The following is a 21,894-nucleotide window of genomic DNA, read 5'->3' on the forward strand; positions in this document are numbered from 1 at the left end:
GGTACATATATTTGAAGTATGAGGGTGATCCCTTAAGAAATAAAGAAGTAACAGTAAAAAATATTGTTTTTTAAGGAAAATTCTAAGTTCAAGGGGAGATAAATCTTAAAAATATTGGTGCTAGAGTTATGAACCTTGTCACATAAGATGGGGATGATGATAAGGTACATTTATTTGAAGTATGAGGGTGATCCCTTAAGAAATAAAGAAGTTACAGTAAAAATAGTATTTTTTAAGGAAAATTCTAAGTTCAAGGGGAGATAAATCTGAAAATATATTGGTGCTAGAGTTATGAACCTTGTCACATAAGATGTGGTTGATGATATATTTGAAGTTTGAAGTTGATACCTTAAGAAATGACAAAGTTATAGTGAAAAATATTTAACTGCACCAAAACTTTAATCTGAAATCTGGACGCGGACGCCGACGCCGACGCCGGGGCGAGTAGGACAGCTCTCCATATACTTCGTATAGTCGAGCTAAAAAATTGCAAAACATATATTAAAAACAGAAAGAACAACCATCAATTCAAAAATGTTGAAATGAATAAGAAAAACACTGGACATACGTTGTCTCGATCTTACAACACGTAAGGCATTTAGATATTATATAACCGTTCACCCTATTGCGCTATAACGGTCAGTGTAAACAAGAGTAATTTAACCACATCCGACTGCGTACATCTCACGGAATTTACCGAACATTTATCGAATATTGATTGACCGGAATTGACAGGTTAATAAATATCATACCGCTTATGTCACGTGACAAATACGATATACTAGCATATTTTGCCTGCTATTAAAATATCCATATTTTTATCATAATCGTGAAAAAATGTATTATTCTTATAGCGCCCATGTCCTGACTGTCATGTGCTTGACAGATGAACAAAATGCCTGTGTTTTTAATTTGGTTTAGTGTGATGTACCTTTCCAGAGTAGCTTATTCTAAATAATGATGACTGATTTTTTTAATAACTCTCTGACAGCAACGAATTAGTTGTACATCTGCTCCAATAAAATAGTTTTTTCACCCTTTTATAAGTACATTGTAATACTGTATACATTAATTAATGTCTTGAATATGATATAAAACCAAGAGCGACTCGTCAATTCTCAGTTACGCAGTACCACGTACATAACAGTGCAGTTATGAATTAGACCGAGCATTATCGACTTTAGCGTCCATGTTACATGACTGTAGCAGTATCAAACGCGTATTAATGTGTGTAGAGTATTTTTTCCTTATTTCGTGGTTCAAATAAAGGTTACGTTCAAATAAAGGTTACGCAGGCTCGGTGACCTAGTTTATAAGCTACCGGATATTATAAACTGGAATAGTTTAACAGGTAAACATTAAATAGTAACGTAACTTTACTAACAGTAATAAGTCATTAACTATTTTGTTTTGATATGTTGATGCGTATATACTGACTACACTGTGCGCCAGATCTTTATACCGAAACCATCATGAAAGACATGAAACTAATCAAGCACTAAGCGTAATTTACTGCAGACAATCTTTATTGGTTCACACAAAACATACCTTCCAGTATCATGTATGTGACTTTTAAGTTCGTTGGTGTTTTCTTATGTGGTGCTATATTTAGAAAAGTGATTATATAGCATGTGATTAAATCTGCCACCACTGATAACCAGTGATAAGAGCCATGCAGGTTAGCACATTTCTTTAATATTATACCAAGCATTCTATATCTGAACTCGGGTCATTATTTATGCATGGAATTATGTCATATTAGTCGTGTTCGTACATAATCGAATTATAACGGAAAAAGCCGAGCAGTCGTGATTGAATAGATTATATACATGTATATTTCAATTCTTTAGAAAAGGTCTTATTCATCATGTTTGATGGTTATATAATTTCCAGTTGAGTTGTTTGTGTAAAACGTAGCTGTGTATTTATTTCACGTCAACAATTGAGCCGCGTCACGACAAATCCAACATAGCTGCGACCAGCATGGATCCAGACCAGCCTGCGCATCCGCGCAGTCTGATTAGGATCCATTCTGTTCGCTATCAGTTTCTCTACTTGTAATAGAGTTGGTAAGCGAACAGCATGGATCCTGATCAGATTGCGCGGATGCGCAGGCTAGTCTGAATCCATGCTGGTCGCAAGCCCATTGTTGGTTTTGTCGTGACGCGGCTCAATTATAATTGTATGTCTCCTCTTATTTATGTTTTTATTGAACATTGTTATGACTTATGTTAATTTCTATATATTTATCTCGCTTATGTTACGCAACAACAGTTTGGAGTTGAATGTGATGGATTATATGGATTATAAAATGTAGATTTAATATGGCTCACTGACCATGTACATTTTCATTCAATGAGAAGGCCTAAATTTGAAAAAAGTCTCAAGAGTTCCTTCCCTTTACCTGTTTTAACAGTGAAATATTAATGTCGAGATATGTTGTTTTTTCTGCGTATGTGCGTGTGCGTGCTATTGTATGTACATGTATATTAGTTTCTAGATAAATAGGTATATATGTTAACCATATTTACACGCAGATAGGTGTGCAACAATTGCGAATCTCATTTCAGGGTAATAAATATATTATTATCCTCTGTAATTCCTTTTCTAAATTTAAATGGCTTTTTTATATAATGCTTCCCATTATTCCTGATTTTACATGATACAAATACGTTTAAAAGTGTGGCCATGATATTATACAATGTATTAAAAATTTCCTGAACCGCTAGTATGCAAAAAAAGTGTATTCCGTTTCTACACACTTGAACACACTTGAACACGCTTGACACAGTCAAACCAATACAATGTCCTGTTTCAATCAATGATGATTAATTATAATGTTGTCTGTTCAACGATCTGCCTATCTACTTGAAGGCAATATATCAGCTCAAAAAAATTATCACTCTATCAATATTCCCCAGGGGCTAGTAATTTATACAGACTTAAGAAAATTTATTGTTATAGTTCTCTCCCCTAGTCACTCTGTATATAATGTATGCAAATAAAATGTTGTTGTTGTATACGTAAATTTTTTATTAATATGGTTCGGTGTAATAAAATAATTACAAATGTTTCTCAGGGCAATAATGTATATAAGCAACCAGAGGACATTGATAAAACCCGTGACGAGAAAACGTTTGATAATTTTTTTTACTGTTTATTAATTTATTTTGTAAAATTATTTCGCAAGATGTAGTTTTATACCATTTCATTGATATATCAAGTCTAATTACGATTGTATATAGAAAATGGTACATGTTATATGTGTTGTTATATTTTCAGTATAACATTAAAACCAGATATGAAAGGAGCCGAAGCTGATGCGGAATATGATGCTCACACGGGAACTACATTCGTTGATTCTAAAGGGTATAACATCAGTTTATTAGTCGCCGGTAGAAACAGGCGACTATATTTGTAACAGTTTAATATAATACCTATGGTAGGAGAAGCCCTTAAAATCTGAAAATAAAAGCATATCAATTATTGAACAATTAAAGACCACAATTATTTTTCAGTAATCTCAAAAATTCAAACATATGATAACTTTGCTCAATGGAATGAAATATACACATATTAACATCTTAAAAATCAACGTAACAATTTTCATGAAATGAATCTATAATGTATCCCTAAGGATCAGTCATTGAATATTAGGGATACTTTTACTTTTTTCTATGTGTCAAGCGTTGCTATTTATGATATATAAATCATGAATGATATTTGAAATGACACTTTTAAATTATTTGGTTGTATATATTTTATGAGACCTATTATATTTTATTATTTTATCTAATTATAAACAAATTCTCCCTGTTCTATTGAAAGAATCACGTGACTACATGTTGTATGGTATCGTTATAAAATCTATTAATAGTAACAGATTGCTGATAAGTCATACAGGTAACTTGTTAATGGTTGGCAAAAGGCATGGCAGCTGATAAGATGCAAATCATTGTAATTTTGTAAAGATAATTACATAAGTTATTTTTCATTAATCAGTTTCATATTTAATCATTAGAAAAACCTGTATACTCATATTTTACACAATAAGAATAGATTTTCAAAACCTTTTCCTTTTTTCTTGGTAAAGGGTTAAACTTGTCACTTTCTGCAAGAAAGTTCAATAGTTTAGTTGAGGTTGAACATCACAAAATAATTTTATGCATAAGAGGCACATTATTGAAATTCGTTGATTTTGTTATATTCCGTCGGTTTCCATCGTGAAGGTTTCCAAAACGGTATGACGGTAGGGGTCCGGAATCGTATTAATCAGATACATAGAAAAAATAATAATCTATCTTTGTGTTGATAGTTTATCGCACTGAAAGGCAATTAAACGTTAATTATATCGTATGTAACGATGGGAATACATGTATTGATTTCAACTAAATTATATATTTTTTCGATAGCGCATAATAATGATGTACAACACTTTACTGTAGAATTGGATTGTTTCATGCAATAATTAAAGACATATATTTTCAAGGTCACTTTGCAAATATTCGATGATCGGTAATTATTTGTCGGTAATTATCGGAATCTGAAATAGGGATTTCAATGTATGGTACAACAGTATATGTATAAAGTACAATTACAAGAAGAATCACCAGCATATCACTTGCCTTGCAAGCCTCAGTGGCAAACATTACTTAACTGATTGTTCCTTGAACCATTAAACTTATATTAATGATAATACAATCATTTTTCTATCCGGCAACTTGATGCTTTAGCATCAAAATCTCTACTTGTTTTATAATTGTAATCAGTTATAATTATGAAACAAAGAAGAAACTGCTAACTTTATATACCCGCGTAAGCGTAATTAATCCAATCATTTTAATGCTGCATCTTACATCTGAAAACACATTTTGACTTGGAAATCAACATTTTTTTTTAAATTCTTCAGAAATACCAAGCGTGTGTTTGATACTTCCTAAATACAGTCTAACTTGCCAATGCGACTACGTGTATTAAGCGACTTTTGTCTCATGCATAAATTTGAAATTTATAATGAATTAAGACCATGTTAGATTTTGAATAACTAAAAAAACTATTGTTGAACATACAGTGATGTGTTGTAAAGTTAGTAAATTTGTAATAAAATTAGTATTTTGACTTCCATACAAAAGTAATTCACTAAATATGACATTTGTAAACAGAGCAAAATAAGCAAAAGATAGTTGGTGTTAATGGGCAATAAGTATTTTTTAATCTATGACAAGGTAACACAGATAAAAAGTTTTTTGAGACATAAAGTTTAATGCATTTCTAAGGCATGATGGGACTTTAAAACACTGTTCGCTGTTTGTTTGTTTGTTTGTTTGTTTGTTTGTTTGTTTGTTACAAATGCAAAATATTGTTGTTTTTTTAGGAGACCGGGATCATCACAAACGAGGACTCGAAAACGTGCAATTATTATTGGTGTGGTGGCTATTTTAATCGCTGTCATCGTTGTCGTCGTCGTTGTTGTTGTTGTTGTTACTCAAAAAAAAAAAGATGACGGTGGTAAGTGACTTTAACCTAATGGTGGAATCTTCGCAATGACCGTTAAAGAAAAACAATAGAAATTTATCAATTTCATATTCATATAAAAATGTTTTTGTTTGTTATGTCCCCGAAGGGGGCATATTATAATGGCACCGTCTATGCGTCCCCACTTAATTCGTGTCCGGACTGTAACTTTGTCATACATTGAGGGATTTTGAAATAACTTGGCACAAATGTCTACCACATCAAGACGATGTGTCGCGTCCAAGAACCACGTCCCTACCTCAAAGGTCAAGGTCACACTATCATTTTGAAGTTTCACATTATCGCAATTAGAGTAAATAGGTACACACATTAGTGTCCGGACTGTAACTTTGTCATGCATTGAATGATTTTAAAATAACTAGGCATAAATGTCGACCACATCAAGACGATGTGTCGCATCCAAGAACCACGTCCCTACCTCAAAGGTCAAGGTCACACTAACATTTTGAAGTTTCACATTATCACAATTATAATTAATCGTGTCCGGGCTGTAACTTTGTCATGCATGGAAGGATTTTAAAATAACTTAGCATAAATATCAACAATATCAAGACGATGTTTCGCGTCCAATAATCACTTCAAAATGGTAGTGTGACCTTAAACTTAAAGGCCACACTACCATTTTGAAGTTTCACTTTATCACAATTAGAGTTTATAGGCACACACATTCGTGTCCGGGCTGTCACTTTGTCATGCATCGAAGGATTTTAAAATAACTAGGCATAAATGTCTACCACATCAAGACGATGTGTCGCGACAAAGACCCATGTCCCTACCTTCAAGGTCAAGGTCGCATTTATAGTTTGAAGGTACTCATTCTCTCGAGAAGAGTTTGAAGATACACATTCATGTCCGGACTATAACTTTGTCATGTATGGAAGGATTTTAAAATATTTTGGCGCAAATGTCTACCCAGCCAAACAATATGTCGGGGCTAAGGCTCATGTCCGTCTGTCCGTGTTTCCCCACTTACACAACAATCATGTCCAGACTGTAACTTTGTCATGCATTGAGGGATTTTGAAATAATTTGGCACATATTTCTATCTCATAACAACATTTTGTCGCGTCCAGGAACCACGTCCCTTCTTCAAAGGTCAAGGTCACACTTATATTTTGAAGGTTCCTGCTTTCAAAATTAGAGATTACAGGTACAAAAATACAAAGAACAATATTCAGCAATTAGTTACTTTCATTCTCTTTTTCTTTTCATAATACCTGCATGCTTAAAACCCTTTTCGGGGAGCATTCGTCACTTTGGTGACAGCTCTTGTTTTAACAAAATGTTGATAGTGTCCTTAGTGACACTTAGTATGAACAGTTTATACGATGATTAATATTTTTTTTTTGTTCTTGAACAATTCATTATCGGCTTTATTTCACACTTCTAGTTTTTGACAACTCTTTGTTACTTCAATTACAATAAAGGATTGATATGAATTTTGGACTCCCTAAAAACGAAAACAAGATTACATTGGATGCGATAAAGATTCGATATGAACCGTTTGGACTCTGGAAATGAAAACGAAGCTATATGGTGTGTTCTGTGGATTTGATATGAACATTTTGGACTCTGGAAATGAAAAAAGAGGATAACTTGATAAAATCCAATGATGATTTTTATTGGAACATCAGTGATGCAAATGCAGATAGTGCATTGGTTATATTCTACGATGTGTGAAGTAATTAATACTATATATATATATTTACTCGGGGCTTAATATAAATATTCCTTGTTTTTTCTCTCTTTCAGACAATTCCAATCACAGCAAATACAGCAAAGGTAAGGCATTTTTTATTTGTTTTTCAACGGTTCTTTCCAGTTGCTATCCACTTTTTGAATTTTTGCAATCGGTGATTTTTGGCATTGAAATTTCGTAACTTTAACTATTGGTCACTCTTTAGCACGTGCTTAAAAAAGTCATTGAAATTGTATACTTTTAATTTCTGTCGCCAACGGAAAGCCAAATGGGCGACTCATTTCAAAAGACTTCAGGAATTTTATTTTTAGAAGATTACTTCAGATCTGTGGAAACAACTGTGTGTAAAGTATCACTACACTGGACCTTGTTTCTTATAGTCTAACCCAAGAGAGGTTGAAGCAATTTTCGCTGGAGTATCGTGAGGGGGGGTGACGGGAGGGTGAACTCGCGACCCCTGTAATTGAATTCAAACAGTGTGTTAACACTAAACCACTGTAACCCCTCTTACAAAATGTCCGAATTTTTATGTTCTACAAACACCCAACAGCAACAATATACATACAGTATATCAGTGTAATTCAGCGGCATTCACATTGATTTTAACTTACAAATAATATGTTATGTTGCGTTATAAGATAATACGGTAAATGTATATAGACGGTAACTGTGAGTAAACGTCTGGCACATGTGATGGATTTATTCTTACAATACTTTGTTTCAAGAGAGTTTTCCTCTGAAAGTGCATGACCTATCTTAAAGTGCAAGACCTAAATCTTTTTCATAATATTTGAATCATGACCGTTGAGTTAAACGATTTTCTTTTTTTCAGAATGCGGACCTTTCAAGTTGCCTGACAAGCTCAATTTTTCAGACTTATCTCCGACCATAATTTCTAACAGTTACACATGTCGTAAGTGTTAAAACAAAATTTAAATATGTTTACTAAAAGATATCGAGAAACTCTTAATGATATTTCTTCAAAACCATTATTTTTATATAGATTGATTGTAGGGGAAAATTTTGAGCAACCTTGTGGGTAACTACAATGTATGATGCCCAGAACTTTATCACTGTTTATTACTACTTTCCATATAATTTTGCCAAGCTGATATTTGCAATTATTTGTAAACAGTATTCTAGATATGCTTAAGTAACGCCGATTTGTATCATAGTTCTGTTGAAAATATGTCAGAGTTATTAAATCGTATACTTATATATTGTATATTTCAGCTTTGGGTGGTGACTGCTGGTCAGGAGAAAAGTGTTTTGAGTGTTTTAAACTTGATACATGGAAAGTGGGAAACATCAACTACATACCAGTGTGCTGTCCAGATTGTTTAGTTCGAGGATTGAGTGTTTCGAACAGCGGGTGTAATTGCAGGTACAATGGACGTTAAGGGAGACACAGGACGTTAAAAATGCAAATTTTCTTTAAAACAAGCATGTGTAAATCCAATTTGAAAACAAACAAAAAATGATAATGAAGATTCTACAAAGTACTTGAAGAAAATGGCTTGACAGTGTGTAATATTGATATCTAAATTTTGGTATCAATTCTAAGATAATGGATACATTCATTTTAAGGCACATTATGCCTCAGAAACATTTTTTTACTTCTTAAGAAAGGGCTAACATGAATTTTATAATGTTTTAATTTTGGTTTTAGAGAATGTTAGATGCTCTTTAACTCGAATAAGTAGTGATAAATATGAAATTTGTCATGAAAGAAGTAAAATGTAATCAAAGTTGTATTTTTACTTCCATACAAAATACTCAATCACTATAACTGTACATATTGCTAAAAGCAACATATGAAAAATATTGCAAGGTTATTGGCCAATGAGTAAGTTTTTTGATACTATAAAAGTACACCATTATAAAAATCTTTTGAAAAATAAAATTTAAAGCATTTCTGAGGCATTATGGGCTTTTAAGACTGTCTAGGAGCAGGCAATAATCGGTATTTGCTCAAGGGAGACGGACTTAGATTACTAGAAGTAAATCGCTTATACATCATTTATCAGCAGTTGAATTGTTTCATGTATTACATGTCGTAAAGTGCTCAATCATTTTGGCAGAATTTGAGGGTAAAGCAGGGTTTGCAGTTTGAACTTTTATTAACTAGATGTTGTTAATATAAATATCTCGTGTAATTAAGTATATAATGAGCGTACATGAAAGTATGTTGCCGTAATACATCGTGGTATTCAGAATGTTAAAGCTCCATGTAGCAATCAGTGTACGCAGCCGTTGCCGAGACTGACCTTGAATTACACAATTCGCGACTTTTTGGAATGGTCCATGGGGCTTAACATTCTTTCATGCGAAGAGGTTATCGAGCTAGCTTACGGAAGGACCATGCTTGTGTTCAAGTGTCCATGATGTACACGGCGTTCATGTATTCCTGAATCAGTACAATTATCAAGAACTTTGTAGTATCGTTTGATTTTAAACCGAATGAAATACAAACTGATAAAAATCCAATTTGACAAACAGTGCCTTTATATTTTCTTGCTTCTGTATTAAAAAGAGTTGCATTTCAATTGTAAAATGACATTGACCCTCAATGTGATCTTTACTTTCAATGTAATATAAAAAAAAATCACAAAAATATCACAAAACTGCATTTAATCAACAAATTTAAGCTGTTATTACTATAGTTTTAAGATGTTTTATGTCCTTTTTAATGATAAATTAATCTCTTTGTATTGTATAAAGTAGTTTATGTATCAATATATATTCTTTTAAGATGTTATGATTATAAACAAGTAATGGCTAAAATTATTTTTGTTATCTCCGGTTCATGTTTTATATTGTATTTGTTATATGTTTTTTAGATACTTTAAAACCGACCGTGAATATTATTTGCTTTTATTTATCATAGTGCTTGATTGTTAGAATATGCACGGGAGTGACATTCCAGTCACGCAACCCCGACAACATCCAGAAATAATCAGTCGTTCAAACTTGAATAATAGATAGATAGGAATGTGTCTCGGTATGTGGATTGATTGATTGATTGGTTCGTTGGTTGTTTGTTTGTTTGTTTCTTTGTTTGTTTGATTGATTAATTAATTAATTAATTGATTGTTTGATTTAATCCTTATCTATGCTCCCTTTCGCAGCTTACTGAATACACTTCAGTAAGAACGTGAGCGAAAGTGACACAATCGACCGATGCGCAGGCCTAGGAGAGTAACATCCACCTACTTGAATTGAAAGTGGTAAGAATGCCAGGCCCCCCTGACTGAACATCTTACAAGACTAAACTGTTGAAAAACCAGCTTCAAATTTTCATCTTAACAACCCCAAAATTGATAATGAACAATTCGAAAAATGGAAGCTGGGAAAGTTCATGTAACAAATTCAGGAGGTTAAGGCGACCTTCATTCACTTTTACGGTGGAAAGAACGTTAACTTTTTTACATACATTATTACATCATCTTGTAGATTTGAACTTATTTACCATGCCTTTTATTTTTTATCTTATACATTTAATTCCCTGTGTTATATGGGTGAAATTTTATACAGTGTATCTACCCGAGAAACTCGGGTGATTTAGATATCTTCCACCACAATTAATAGGAAGAAGCCGTATGGTTTTCACACTGTCAAAAATATTTTGTAAAATAAAACGTGACTAAATTATGCTTGATATCTATTTAAACTAATGTGTAATATTTATAACTTTCTATGTTTATAACTTCTGTACTAGATAAAGTTATTCTTTATTTTATATATTTTGCACTTTATTTGCATTTTATGTATGTATTTAAACCTGTATAAATAAATTGTTGTGTATCAAATCTGAGTGTTTCTTTTTTAGCTCACCAGAACCGAAGGTTCAGGGTGAACTATAAGTATCAAAGCGGGGTGCTCAGGCGTCCGTTCTCATGCGTCAACAATCGTCTTCTTCTCTGAAACTGCTGGGCAGATTTACTTCAAATTTGGTCTGTAGCATCCTTGTGACAGTCACAGTTGAATTTGCTCATGTCATTTCAACAGGCCCCTTTTAAGGGTCAACAGAGCTTACAAATAGAAAAACCTTTAAACATCTTTTACTACAGAACTAATTGATGGATGATCACATTGTCTGTAGCATCCTTTGGTAGTCTTTTATCAAGTTTGCTCATATTAATGTGATTGGCCCCTTTTAGGGGCCGCTAAAGCTAAAAATGGAAAAACATTTAAACATCTTTTACTACAGAACTAATTGATGGATGATCAACAAACTTTGTAGCATTCTTGGGTAGTCTTTTATCAAGTTTGTGCATTTTAATTCGATTGACCCCTTTTAGTGGCCGCTAAAGCTAAAAATAGAATACCTTTAAATGTCTATTTCTAGAGAACTAATCCATGGATGATCACCAAACTTTGTCTGTAGCATTCTTGGGTAGTTTTTTATCAAGTTTGTGCATATTAATTCGATTGGCCCCTTTTAGGGGCCGCTAAAGCTAAAAATAAAATACCTTTAAATGTCTTTTTCTAGAGAATACATTGATGGGTGATCACCAAACTTTGTCTGTAGCATTTTTGTGTAGTTTTTTTTTATCAAGTTTGCTCATATTAATTTGATTAGCCTCTTTTAGAGGCCGCTAAAGCTCAAAATAGAAATACCTTCAAACGTCTATTTCTACAGAACTAATTGATGGATGATCACCAAACTTTGTCTGTAGCATTCTTGGGTAGTCTTTTATCAAGTTTGCTCATATTAATTTGATTGGCCCCTTTTAGGGGCTGCTAAAGTTAAAAATAGAAAAACCTTTAAACATCTTCTATAGAACTAATAGATGGATGATCACCAAACTTTGCCTGTAGCATTCTTATGTACTCTTTTATCAAGTTTGGTCATATTAATTTGATTGGCCCCTTCAAGGGGCCACTAAAGCTAAAAATAGAAATACCTTTGAACATCATTTCCTACTGAAATAATTGATAGATGATTACCAAACTTCGTAGCATTCTTAGGTAGTCTTTTATCATCAAGTTTGCTCATATTAATTTGATAGGACCCAAGCTTTAATGACCCAGGTCATGGCATTTCTTCAATTTATTGTTTTAACATAATTTATGCTCAAATGTGATAAAAGAAAATATTGACAATTGATAATTTCCAACACTGAAAAGCAGTTATTAGCTACCGGATATTATAAACGGGAATAGTTCAACAGGTAAACATTAAATAGTTACGTGACAGTATAAGTCGTTTGATATGCAGATGTGTATCTTTTAAGCGTGTTGTATTGAAGTAGTTAAACTGATTTATTGAACAAACTACACTGCGCGTTTTTGTAGACCGAAACCAACATGAAAGACTGATATTAGAATACACGTAAAGCGTACTGTAGACAAATACATTGGCAATCTTTATTGGTTTACACAAAAATTTGTCTGTTAAGTTCGTTGGGTTTTTTCCTTATGTGGTGCTATAATTAGAAAAGTGATTAAAATACATGTGATTGAATCTGCCACCACTGATAACGACTGATAAGAACCACGCCTTGGAATAGATACAGGTAAGCATATTTCTTTAATATTAAACCACGTATATATTGAAAATTTGCACTGAACTCGGGTCATTTATTTGGTAATATAATTTCCAGTATAAACATTTTGCTGTCTGTCAGTGTAAAACGTAGCCGCTTTAATATATCTATTTCGCTGGTCGTAATGTTGATCACTTCGACGTCATCCGTCCATAAAAATGATCGTATATGGCATCATCATTGCATTGGTCATTTTCAACGTAATCCAGCTCACTTTCGTTTGCGCTATCATTGACGTCATTTTTTACGTGAACGTTATCAGTAACACTAGAATCATCACTTTCATTGACGTCATCTCCAGCGTCATTATCATAATGATTTTTACTATTGCCGCCATCTTGGTTGGCGTCATACTCATTTTCACTCTCTGTATTGACGCCATTCACGTTGGCGTCATCATCCCTATGATAATTAACAACAAAGTCCTCAGTGTCACTAATGACCTCGACGCCATCTGTATTGGCGTTTTTAACTCCATTCACGTCATTATTGTTTTTATCCATCTCAGACGTCTCACCACTAAAACTGATATCCGGTTCATCGTCAAAATCAAGGCTGTCATTTTGTGGCACCTCATCAGATGATAAATATATCACTATATTGAACGTTACTGTTCACAGGTGACTTGAGCACTTATGTGTTGAAATTATCAATCGTGTCCATGTAGGAGTTCACTTGTCCTCTCACTAAACAACACAAACTGCTTTGCTTCACCCAAAGAGAAATGGTGTACATTCATTAAGTGGTTTTTCAAATATCCCTTTCTCATGAACGTGCTTTGGCATCGGTTAATTCCACATGAGTAGCGTTGTATATTTGTATGTACCTCCGTGAAATGTCGTCTTAGGCATTTATACTGTTTGTAACTTCTAGAACACTGCGTGCAGTAATGCCTTCTGTCATAATTTTTGTAATTATTCATTTTTAGCTTTTAGAGTTCCAATGTTTAAACTTTTCAGATATTGTCACGTTGTATTATGTTTCACTTTAACTAGCACTTATATATACTAACTTGGGTTTACATGTACATTTAGTTCACAATTCCACGTGTATATGAAGTACATGTCAATAATCATAATTGAATGTCTCCTGTTATTTGTATGTTTGTAGATTCTTGTTAAAACATTGTTATGGACTTATATTAAACAATAAAATGCTTTTCTATATATTTATCTCGCTTATGTTACACAATTATATTTTGAAGTTGAATGTGATGGGTTATATGGATTATAAATATAGATGTAATATGGCTTACTCTGGCTTCAGTCTTGACCATGTATACATTTTCATTTAAATTAAAAAAAACTCCTGAGTTCCTTCCCTTTACCTGTTTAAACAGTGAAATTAAATGTCGAGATATGTTGTTTTTTTCTGCGTATGTGCGTGCGCATGCTAATGTATATACATGTATATTAGTTTCTAGATAAATTGGTATATATGTTAACTATATGTTACACTCAGATAGGTAAATTGTGCAACAAATGCGAATCTCATTTCAGGGTGATGAATATATTATTATCCTCTGTGATTCCTTTTCTAAATTTAAATGTTTTTATTATATAATGCTTCCTTTTTTCCCTGACTTTACATGATACAAAATTAATACGTTTAAAAGTGTGGCCATGATATTATACAATGTATTAAAAATTTCCTGAACCGCTAGTATGCAAAAAAAGTGTATTCCGTTTCTATACACTTGACACAATCAAACCAGTACAAAGTCCTATTTCAATCAATGATTGGCGTCCGCGCCGAAGCGCGGCGCCTTTTATGGAATGAAATCAGATTTTGTGAAAGGGTAACTGCAAAATCTTGGGCCTTTTTGTCAGGGATAATAGCCGATCATTCCGATTATTACAAAAAATGAGCGATATGTACAATAAATAACGAACTGGAGAATTTCGCATGCAAACATATTTTTAAATGTTTTTTTTGTGATTTATTATAATGCTGTCTGTACAATGACCTGCTTATCTGCTTGAAGGCAATATATCAGATAAAAAATTATCACTGTCAATATTTCCCAGGGGTTAGTAATCTGTATAGTCTTAAGAAAACTTATTGTTCTAGTTATCTCCCCAAGTCGATCTGTATACGTAATGTTTTTATTATGGTTCGGTGTAATTAAATAATAACACATGTTTCTCAGGGCAATAATGTATATAAGCAACCAGAGGACATTGATAAAACCCGTGACGAGAAACCTTTTGATAAGTTTCTATGTATTAATTTATTTTGTAAAACTATTTCTTAATATCAAGTCTATTTACGATTGTATATAGAAAATGGTATATGTTATCTGTGTTGTTATATTTTCAGCATAACATTATAACCAGATATGAAAGAACCCGAAGCTGATGCGGAATATGATGCTGACGCGGGAACTACATTCGTTGATTCTAAAGGGTATAAAACATCCTGTCTATATTTAATTCTTATATGATTTATTCGTTTTCAGTTTATTTAATAATTGTAATCAGTTATTATTATGAAACAACGAAGAGAGAACACTGCTAACTTTATATACCCGCATACGCGTAATTTATCCAATCATTTTTAATGTTGCTTCTTACATCTGAAAGACATTTTAATTATTATGCCTCGGAAATGCACACTTTTTTTAAATTCTTCAGAAATACCTAGCGTGTGTTTGATACTTCCTAAATAATGGATTAAAACCATGTTAGATTTTGAATAACTGAAAAACTATTGTTGAACATATGAACAGTGATGTGTTGTAAAGTTAGTAAATTTGTAATAAAAGTAGTATTTTGACTTCAATACAAAAGTAATTCACTAAATATGACATTTGTAAACAGAGCAAAATAAAATAGTATGTGTTTATGGCCAAGAAGTATTTTTAAACTATGACAAGGTAACAAAGATGGAAAGTTTTTTGAGTAATAAAGTTTAATGCATTTCTAAGACAAAATGGGGCATTAAAACTGTTTGTTTGTTTGTTTGTTACAAATGCAAAATATTTTTATTTTTAGGAGATCGGGATCATCACAAACGAGGACTCGAAAACGTGCACTTATTATTGGTGCGCTGGTAGCTATTTTAATCGCGGTCATCGTTGCCGTTGTTGTTGTTGTTGTTCTTGTTACTCAAAAGAAAAAAGATGACGGAGGTAAGTGACTTTAACCTAATGGTGGAATGTTCTCTCTTATGTGTATCTGTGTTTTAAAGAGAATCTGTCTTCAATGGGCACATTTATTACAATTGTTTCAAATTTTGATAAAGAAAAACAATAGAAATTTATTATTTTCATATTCATATAAAAACAATAGAAATTTATCATTATCATATTTATACAAAAGCAATAGAAATTTATTATTTTCATATTCATATAAAAACAATAGAAATTTATCATTATCATATTTATACAAAAGCAATAGAAATTTATCATTTTCATATTCATATAAAAGTGTTTTTTGTTTGTTTGTTGTTTTTTTAAAAATGTTGATGGTGTCCTTAGTGACACTTAGTATGAACACTTTATACCATGATTAATATGTTTTTGTTCTTGAATAATTCATTATCTGCTATACTTAGATTTGTAAATTGTAATATTGGATGTGTCTTACACCTATAAACGACATCCATATATTATTCCTTGTTAAGTAGTTACTTCAAGATAATAATGAATTGTTTAGTACAATACTGAATTTTATTGGACGAGTACATAGCTTTCAAAAACTGTATCAAAAACTCTTTGTCACTTCAATAACAATAAAGGATTGATATGAATTTTTGGACTCACAAAAAGCGAAAACGAGATTAGATGGGGTGCAATGAACCTGTTTGACGAGGATAACTTGTGAAAATCCCTACAATGATTTTTATTGGAACATCACGTGATGCAAATGCAGATACTGCAATTGTTTATATTCTACAAGGTGTGAAGTAAATACATGTTATACTATTTACTCGGGGCATAATATAAATATTTGTTGTTTTTCTCTTTTTCAGACAATTCCAATTACAGCAAAGGTAAAGCAATTTTTTATTTGTTTTTCAACAGTTTTTTCCAGTTGTTCTCCTTTTTTTAATTTTTGTTGCAATCGGTGAGGTTTTCTTTTTTGCATTCCGTAACTTCAACCATTGGTCACTCTATTATACGGGCTTAAAAGAAAAGTCATTGAAATTGTATACTTTTATTTACTGTCGCCAACGGAAAGCCAAATGGGCGACTCATTCAAAAGACTTAAGTAAATTCATTTTTAGAAGATTACTCCAGACCAGTGGAAACAACTGTATGTAAAGTATCACTACACTTGACATTGGTTCTTATAATCCAGCCCAAGAGAGGTTGAAGGCAATTTTCGCTTAAGTATCGTGAGGGGTGACGGGAGGGTGAACTCGCGACCCCTGTAACTGAATTCAAACAGTGTGTTATATCGGATCATATATCTTACACTTACCGACGACATCCATATGTTAGTCCTTGGTAAGTAGTTACTTCAAGATTATAATGCATTGTTGAGTACATTGTTGAGTACAATACTGAATTCTGTTGGACTAGTACATAGCTGTCAAAACTGTATTGGACTGTTTTCGCAAACAGAGTCTGATAAAGGTTGTGCAGGTGTGTTCGAGTCCTATAGAATCAGTATTGTTCTCAACCATGTTTTATTACGTCTTTATTTCACACTTCTAGTTTTTGACAACTCTTTGTTACTTCAATTACAATAAAGTATTGATATGAATTTTGGACTCCTTAAAAACGAAAACGAGATTACATGGGATGCGATATAGATTTGATATGAACCGTTTTGACTCTGGAAATGAAAACGATGCTATATTGGGTGTTCTGTAGATTTGATATGAACATTTTGGACTCTGGAAATGAAAAAGAGGATAACTTGATAAAATCCAATGATGATTTTTATTGGAACATCAGTGATGCAAATGCAGATAGTGCATTGGTTATATTCTACAAGGTGTGAAGTAATTAATACTATTTACTCGGGGCTTAATATAAATATTCCTTGTTTTTTCTCTCTTTCAGACAATTCCAATCACAGCAAATACAGCAAAGGTAAGGCATTTTTTATTTGTTTTTCAACGGTTCTTTCCAGTTGCTATCCACTTTTTGAATTTTTGCAATCGGTGATTTTTGGCATTGAAATTTCGTAACTTCAACTATTGGTCACTCTTTAGCACGTGCTTAAAAAAGTCATTGAAATTGTATACTTTTATTTTCTGTCGCCAACGGAAAGCCAAATGGGCGACTCATTTCAAAAGACTTCAGGAATTTTATTTTTAGAAGATTACTCCAGACCAGTGGAAACAACTGTGTGTAAAGTATCACTACACTGGACCTTGGTTCTTATAGTCCAACAAGCAATTTTCGCTGGAGTATCGTGGGGGGGGGGGGGGTGACGGGAGGGTGAACTCGCGACCCCTGTAACTGAATACAAACCACTGTAACCCCTCTTACAAATGTCCGAATTTTTATGTTTTACAAACACCCAACAGCAACAATATACATACAGTATATCAGTGTAATTCAGCAGCATTCACATTGATTTTAACTGACAAATAATATGTTATGTTGCGTTATTAGATAATACGGTAAATGTATATAGACGGTAACTGTGGGTAAACGTCTGGGACATGTGATGGACTTATTTCCAGCAATACTTTGTTGAAAGAGTTTTCCTCTAAAAGTGCATAACCTATCTTAAAGTAACGTTTCTACCTGTACAAGATACTTGAATCATGACCGTTGGGTAAAACTATTGTTTATCTTTTTCAGAATGCGGACCTTTCAAGTTGCCTGGCAAGATCAATTTTTCAGACTTAGCTCCGACCAGAACTAACAACAGTTTCACATGTCGTAAGTGTTAAAACAAAATTTGAATATGTTTGCAAAAACAATATCAAGAAACTCTTAATACAGTAAGCCTTCTTAATGTTATTTCTTCAAAACCATTATGGGTAACTATGATTAGTACTTTGCATATAATTTTGCCAAGCTGATATCTGCGATTATTTGTAAACAGTATTCTAGATATGCTAAAGTAACGCCGATTTGTATCATAGTTCTGTTGAAAATGTGTCAAAGATAAATCGTATACATATATCATGCACAATGCATTAACTCGAGTGCAGGTATTACATGTAGTTACCCGCACTCCAGAGCATACCCATTGTTTGGCGGATTTTTTTTCTGCGGTTTACTGTCTGTGACTGCAGAGAAAGGGATACCGAGAGAAATATCATATCCAGATGCTCGTTCATTGGTTACCGTTTTCTGGGATTTCATTATGTGTTAACAGGTTGTTTTGCCTATAATACAAAAGAGAAAGAACATCAAAACACACTGCAATCTGAATTACGTCCCCTGGTACAAATCCGATAGCCTCATGTTTGGATGCTCTTTCTATTACTTATTTGTATCAAAGTTTGGGAATAAATCGTATACATACATATACAGTGCGTTAACTGGAGTGCAGGTATCAGTTACCCACACTCCAAAGGATGCCCATAGATTGGCTCATTTTTGCTGGGGTTTACGTATTGTGACGGAAGAGAAAGGAAAAGCGACAAAAATATCATATTCAGATGCTCGTTCATTGGTTACTTTTACCTGGGGTTTCATGTTGTGAGAACAGGGAACGTGTTTTTATGTTTGACTATGATACAAAAGAGAAAGAACATCAAAACACTCGGCAATCTGATTAATACTAGGGGGGGGGGGGGGGCTACGCCCCCTGGTACAAATTTGATAGCCTCGTGTGTCGATGCTCTTTCTATTACATATTGTATATTTCAGCTTTTGGTGGTGACTGCTGGTCAGGAGAAAAGTGTATTGAGTGTTTTAAACTTGATAGCTGGAAAGTGGGACACATCAACAATATACCAGTGTGCTGTCCAGATTGTTTAGTTCGAGGAGTGAGTGTTTTGAACAACGAGTGTAATTGCATGTACAATGGACGTTAAAGGGAGAACGGGACGTTAAAACATGCAAATTTTCTTTAAAACAAGCATGTGTCAATCCAATTTGAAAACAAACAAAAAATGATAATGAAGATTCTACAAAGTACTTGAAGAAAATGGCTTGACAGTGTGTAATATTGATATCTAAATTTTGTTACCAATTCTAAGATAATGGATACATTCATTTAAAGGCACATTATGCCTCAGAAACATTTTTATGTGCCCCCACTTTAGTGGCGGGCATTTAGATTTACCCTTGTCCGTCCGTCCGTAACTCAAAAAGTATTTGACCTATAGTCATGAAACTTTACAGGAATGTTGATCAGCATGTGCAGTTGTGCACCTGGGTATTTTCGTGTGGATTTATTCAGTATTTTTAGAGTTATTGCCCATGATTATTAAAAATTTGCAATTTTCAACTTGTGTCGCATGTTACTCAAAAAGTATTTGACCTAGAGTCATGAAACTTTACAGGAATGTTGATCAGCATGTGATGTTGTGCACCTGTGTGTTTTCGTGTGTATTTTTTTTAGTATTTAAAGAGTTATTGCCCTTGACTTCGTAAAATTTTGCAATTTTCAACTTGTCTCGCATGTAACTCAAACATGATTTTGACCTAGAGTCATGAAACTTCTCAGAAATGTTGATCAGCATGTGTAGTTGTGCACCGGTGTATTTTCGTGTGGATTTTTTAGTATTTTTAGAGTCATTGCCCTTGACTTAGTAAAATTTTGCAATTTTCAACTTGTGTCGCATGTCACTCAAAAAGAATTTGACCTAGAGTCATGAAACTTCTCAGGAATGTTGATCAGTATGTGTTGTTGTGCACCTGGGTGTTTTCGTCTGGATTTATTTAGTATTTTTAGAGTTATTGCCCTTGGCTTAGTAAAATTTTGCAATTTTCAACTTGTGTGTATGTAACTCAAAACGGATTTGACTTAGAGTCATGAAACTTCTCAGGAATGTTGATCAGCATGTGTAGTTGTGCACCTGGGTATTCTCGTGTGGATTTATTTAGTATTTTTAGAGTTATTGCCCTTGACTTAGTAAAATTTTGCAATTTTCAACTTGTGTCGCATGTTACTCAAAAGGATTTGACAAAGAGTCATGAAACTTCTCAGGAATGTTGATCAGCATGTGCAGTTGTGGACCTGGGTATTTTTGTGTGGACTTATTTAGTATTTTTAGAGTTATTGCCCTTGACTTAGAATTTTTTTGCAATTTTCAACTTGTGTCGCATGTAACTCAAAAAGGATTTGATATAGAGTCATTAAACCTTACAGGAAGGTTGCTCAGCATATGTAGTTGTGCACCTGGGGTTTCGCTTGTGGATTTATCCAGTATTTGAAGAGTTATTTCCCTTTACTTAGTAAAAACCTTTTCATTATGTTGTTATTTGTTCCTTGAGTGCTTGAGTTAGAATCAACCAACTTTACAGGAATAATGATCAACATCACTAAATTACAGGATTAATGATTCACATCACTGTGAAGCTATGCACCTGGGACTTTGCATGTGGATTTTTTTTTTTCAGTTTTGTTAGAGTTATTGCCCTTTACTTACAGTAGTATAAATTTGCAATTTTCAACTTGTTCATGCATAGCTCAAAAAGTATTTCACTTGTAGGCTTGAAAGTTCACAAGAATGTTGGTCAGCATGTGTACTTATGCACCTTGGGGTTTGCTTGTGGATTTATTCATTATTTGTAAAGTTCTTGCTCTTTACTTAGTAAAAGATTTTTAGTTTTCAAAAAATATTTGAACTAGAGTCATAAGATTGACAGAACAGTGGCGTGGTAGGGGAACCCGTGTCCCATGGACACATTTCTAGTTTACTTCTTTAGAAAGGCCTTTACATGAATTTTATCTATGTTTGAATTTTGGTATTAAATAATGTTAGATGCTCTCTAACTGAAAGTAAGTAGTGTAGTGATAAATATGAAATTTGTCATGAAAGAAGTAAAATGTAAGCCAAGTAGTATTTTACTTCCATACAAAATACTCAATCACTATAACTGTACATATTGCTAAAAGCAACATATGAAAAATAGTGCAAGGTTATTGGCCAATGAGTAAGTTTTTGGATACTATAAAAATACACCATTATAAAAATCTTTTGAAAATAAAATTAGAAGCATTTCTGAGGCATAATGGACCTTTAAGACTC

The 21,894-nt window shown here is 33.2% G+C and overlaps 2 protein-coding genes across 5 annotated transcripts; both read left to right on the top strand.

Moving 5' to 3' along the window:
• Window positions 1-1,180: 1,180 nt before the first annotated feature.
• LOC132717321 (uncharacterized) lies at window positions 1,181-11,043 on the top strand. 2 transcript variants are annotated; one of them, XM_060700759.1, is made up of 6 exons: window positions 1,181-1,351; window positions 3,283-3,369; window positions 5,375-5,508; window positions 7,288-7,317; window positions 8,067-8,147; window positions 8,468-11,043. In XM_060700759.1, the coding sequence occupies exons 2-6, from the start codon at window positions 3,302-3,304 to the stop codon at window positions 8,632-8,634; spliced, it is 480 nt and encodes a 159-aa protein (XP_060556742.1). In that variant the 5' UTR covers window positions 1,181-1,351; window positions 3,283-3,301; the 3' UTR covers window positions 8,635-11,043. The 2 variants fall into 2 exon arrangements, with proteins under 2 accessions (XP_060556742.1, XP_060556743.1); XM_060700760.1 differs by lacking the exon at window positions 1,181-1,351 and adding an exon at window positions 1,536-1,678.
• A 1,306-nt stretch (window positions 11,044-12,349) lies between these two features.
• On the top strand, window positions 12,350-21,672 carry LOC132717322 (uncharacterized). 3 transcript variants are annotated; one of them, XM_060700763.1, is made up of 7 exons: window positions 12,350-12,408; window positions 15,103-15,189; window positions 15,777-15,913; window positions 16,756-16,776; window positions 17,795-17,824; window positions 18,545-18,625; window positions 19,565-21,672. In XM_060700763.1, exons 2-7 carry the CDS (start codon window positions 15,122-15,124, stop codon window positions 19,729-19,731), a joined length of 504 nt encoding a protein of 167 aa, XP_060556746.1. In that variant the 5' UTR covers window positions 12,350-12,408; window positions 15,103-15,121; the 3' UTR covers window positions 19,732-21,672. The 3 variants fall into 3 exon arrangements, with proteins under 3 accessions (XP_060556746.1, XP_060556745.1, XP_060556747.1); XM_060700762.1 differs by lacking the exon at window positions 12,350-12,408 and adding an exon at window positions 12,590-12,753; XM_060700764.1 differs by lacking the exons at window positions 12,350-12,408; window positions 17,795-17,824 and adding an exon at window positions 12,591-12,753.
• Window positions 21,673-21,894: the final 222 nt, after the last annotated feature.

This window comes from Ruditapes philippinarum, unplaced genomic scaffold (assembly GCF_026571515.1).
Source record: "Ruditapes philippinarum isolate M1 unplaced genomic scaffold, ASM2657151v2 ctg4666_1_1_1_1, whole genome shotgun sequence".
Classification (NCBI taxonomy): Eukaryota; Metazoa; Mollusca; class Bivalvia; order Venerida; family Veneridae; genus Ruditapes; species Ruditapes philippinarum.

Excerpts from the sequence above, each read along its gene's own strand:
- LOC132717321 (XM_060700759.1), top strand. The coding sequence starts at position 3,302 with ATGAAAGGAGCCGAAGCTGATGCGGAATATGATGCTCACACGGGAACT. Across the intron at positions 7,318-8,066 it reads TCACAGCAAATACAGCAAAG|AATGCGGACCTTTCAAGTTG; the intron begins GTAAGGCATTTT and ends TCTTTTTTTCAG. Across the intron at positions 8,148-8,467 it reads TTCTAACAGTTACACATGTC|CTTTGGGTGGTGACTGCTGG; the intron begins GTAAGTGTTAAA and ends TGTATATTTCAG.
- LOC132717322 (XM_060700763.1), top strand. The coding sequence starts at position 15,122 with ATGAAAGAACCCGAAGCTGATGCGGAATATGATGCTGACGCGGGAACT. Across the intron at positions 15,190-15,776 it reads ACATTCGTTGATTCTAAAGG|GAGATCGGGATCATCACAAA; the intron begins GTATAAAACATC and ends TTTTATTTTTAG. Across the intron at positions 16,777-17,794 it reads CAATTCCAATTACAGCAAAG|ACAATTCCAATCACAGCAAA; the intron begins GTAAAGCAATTT and ends TCTCTCTTTCAG.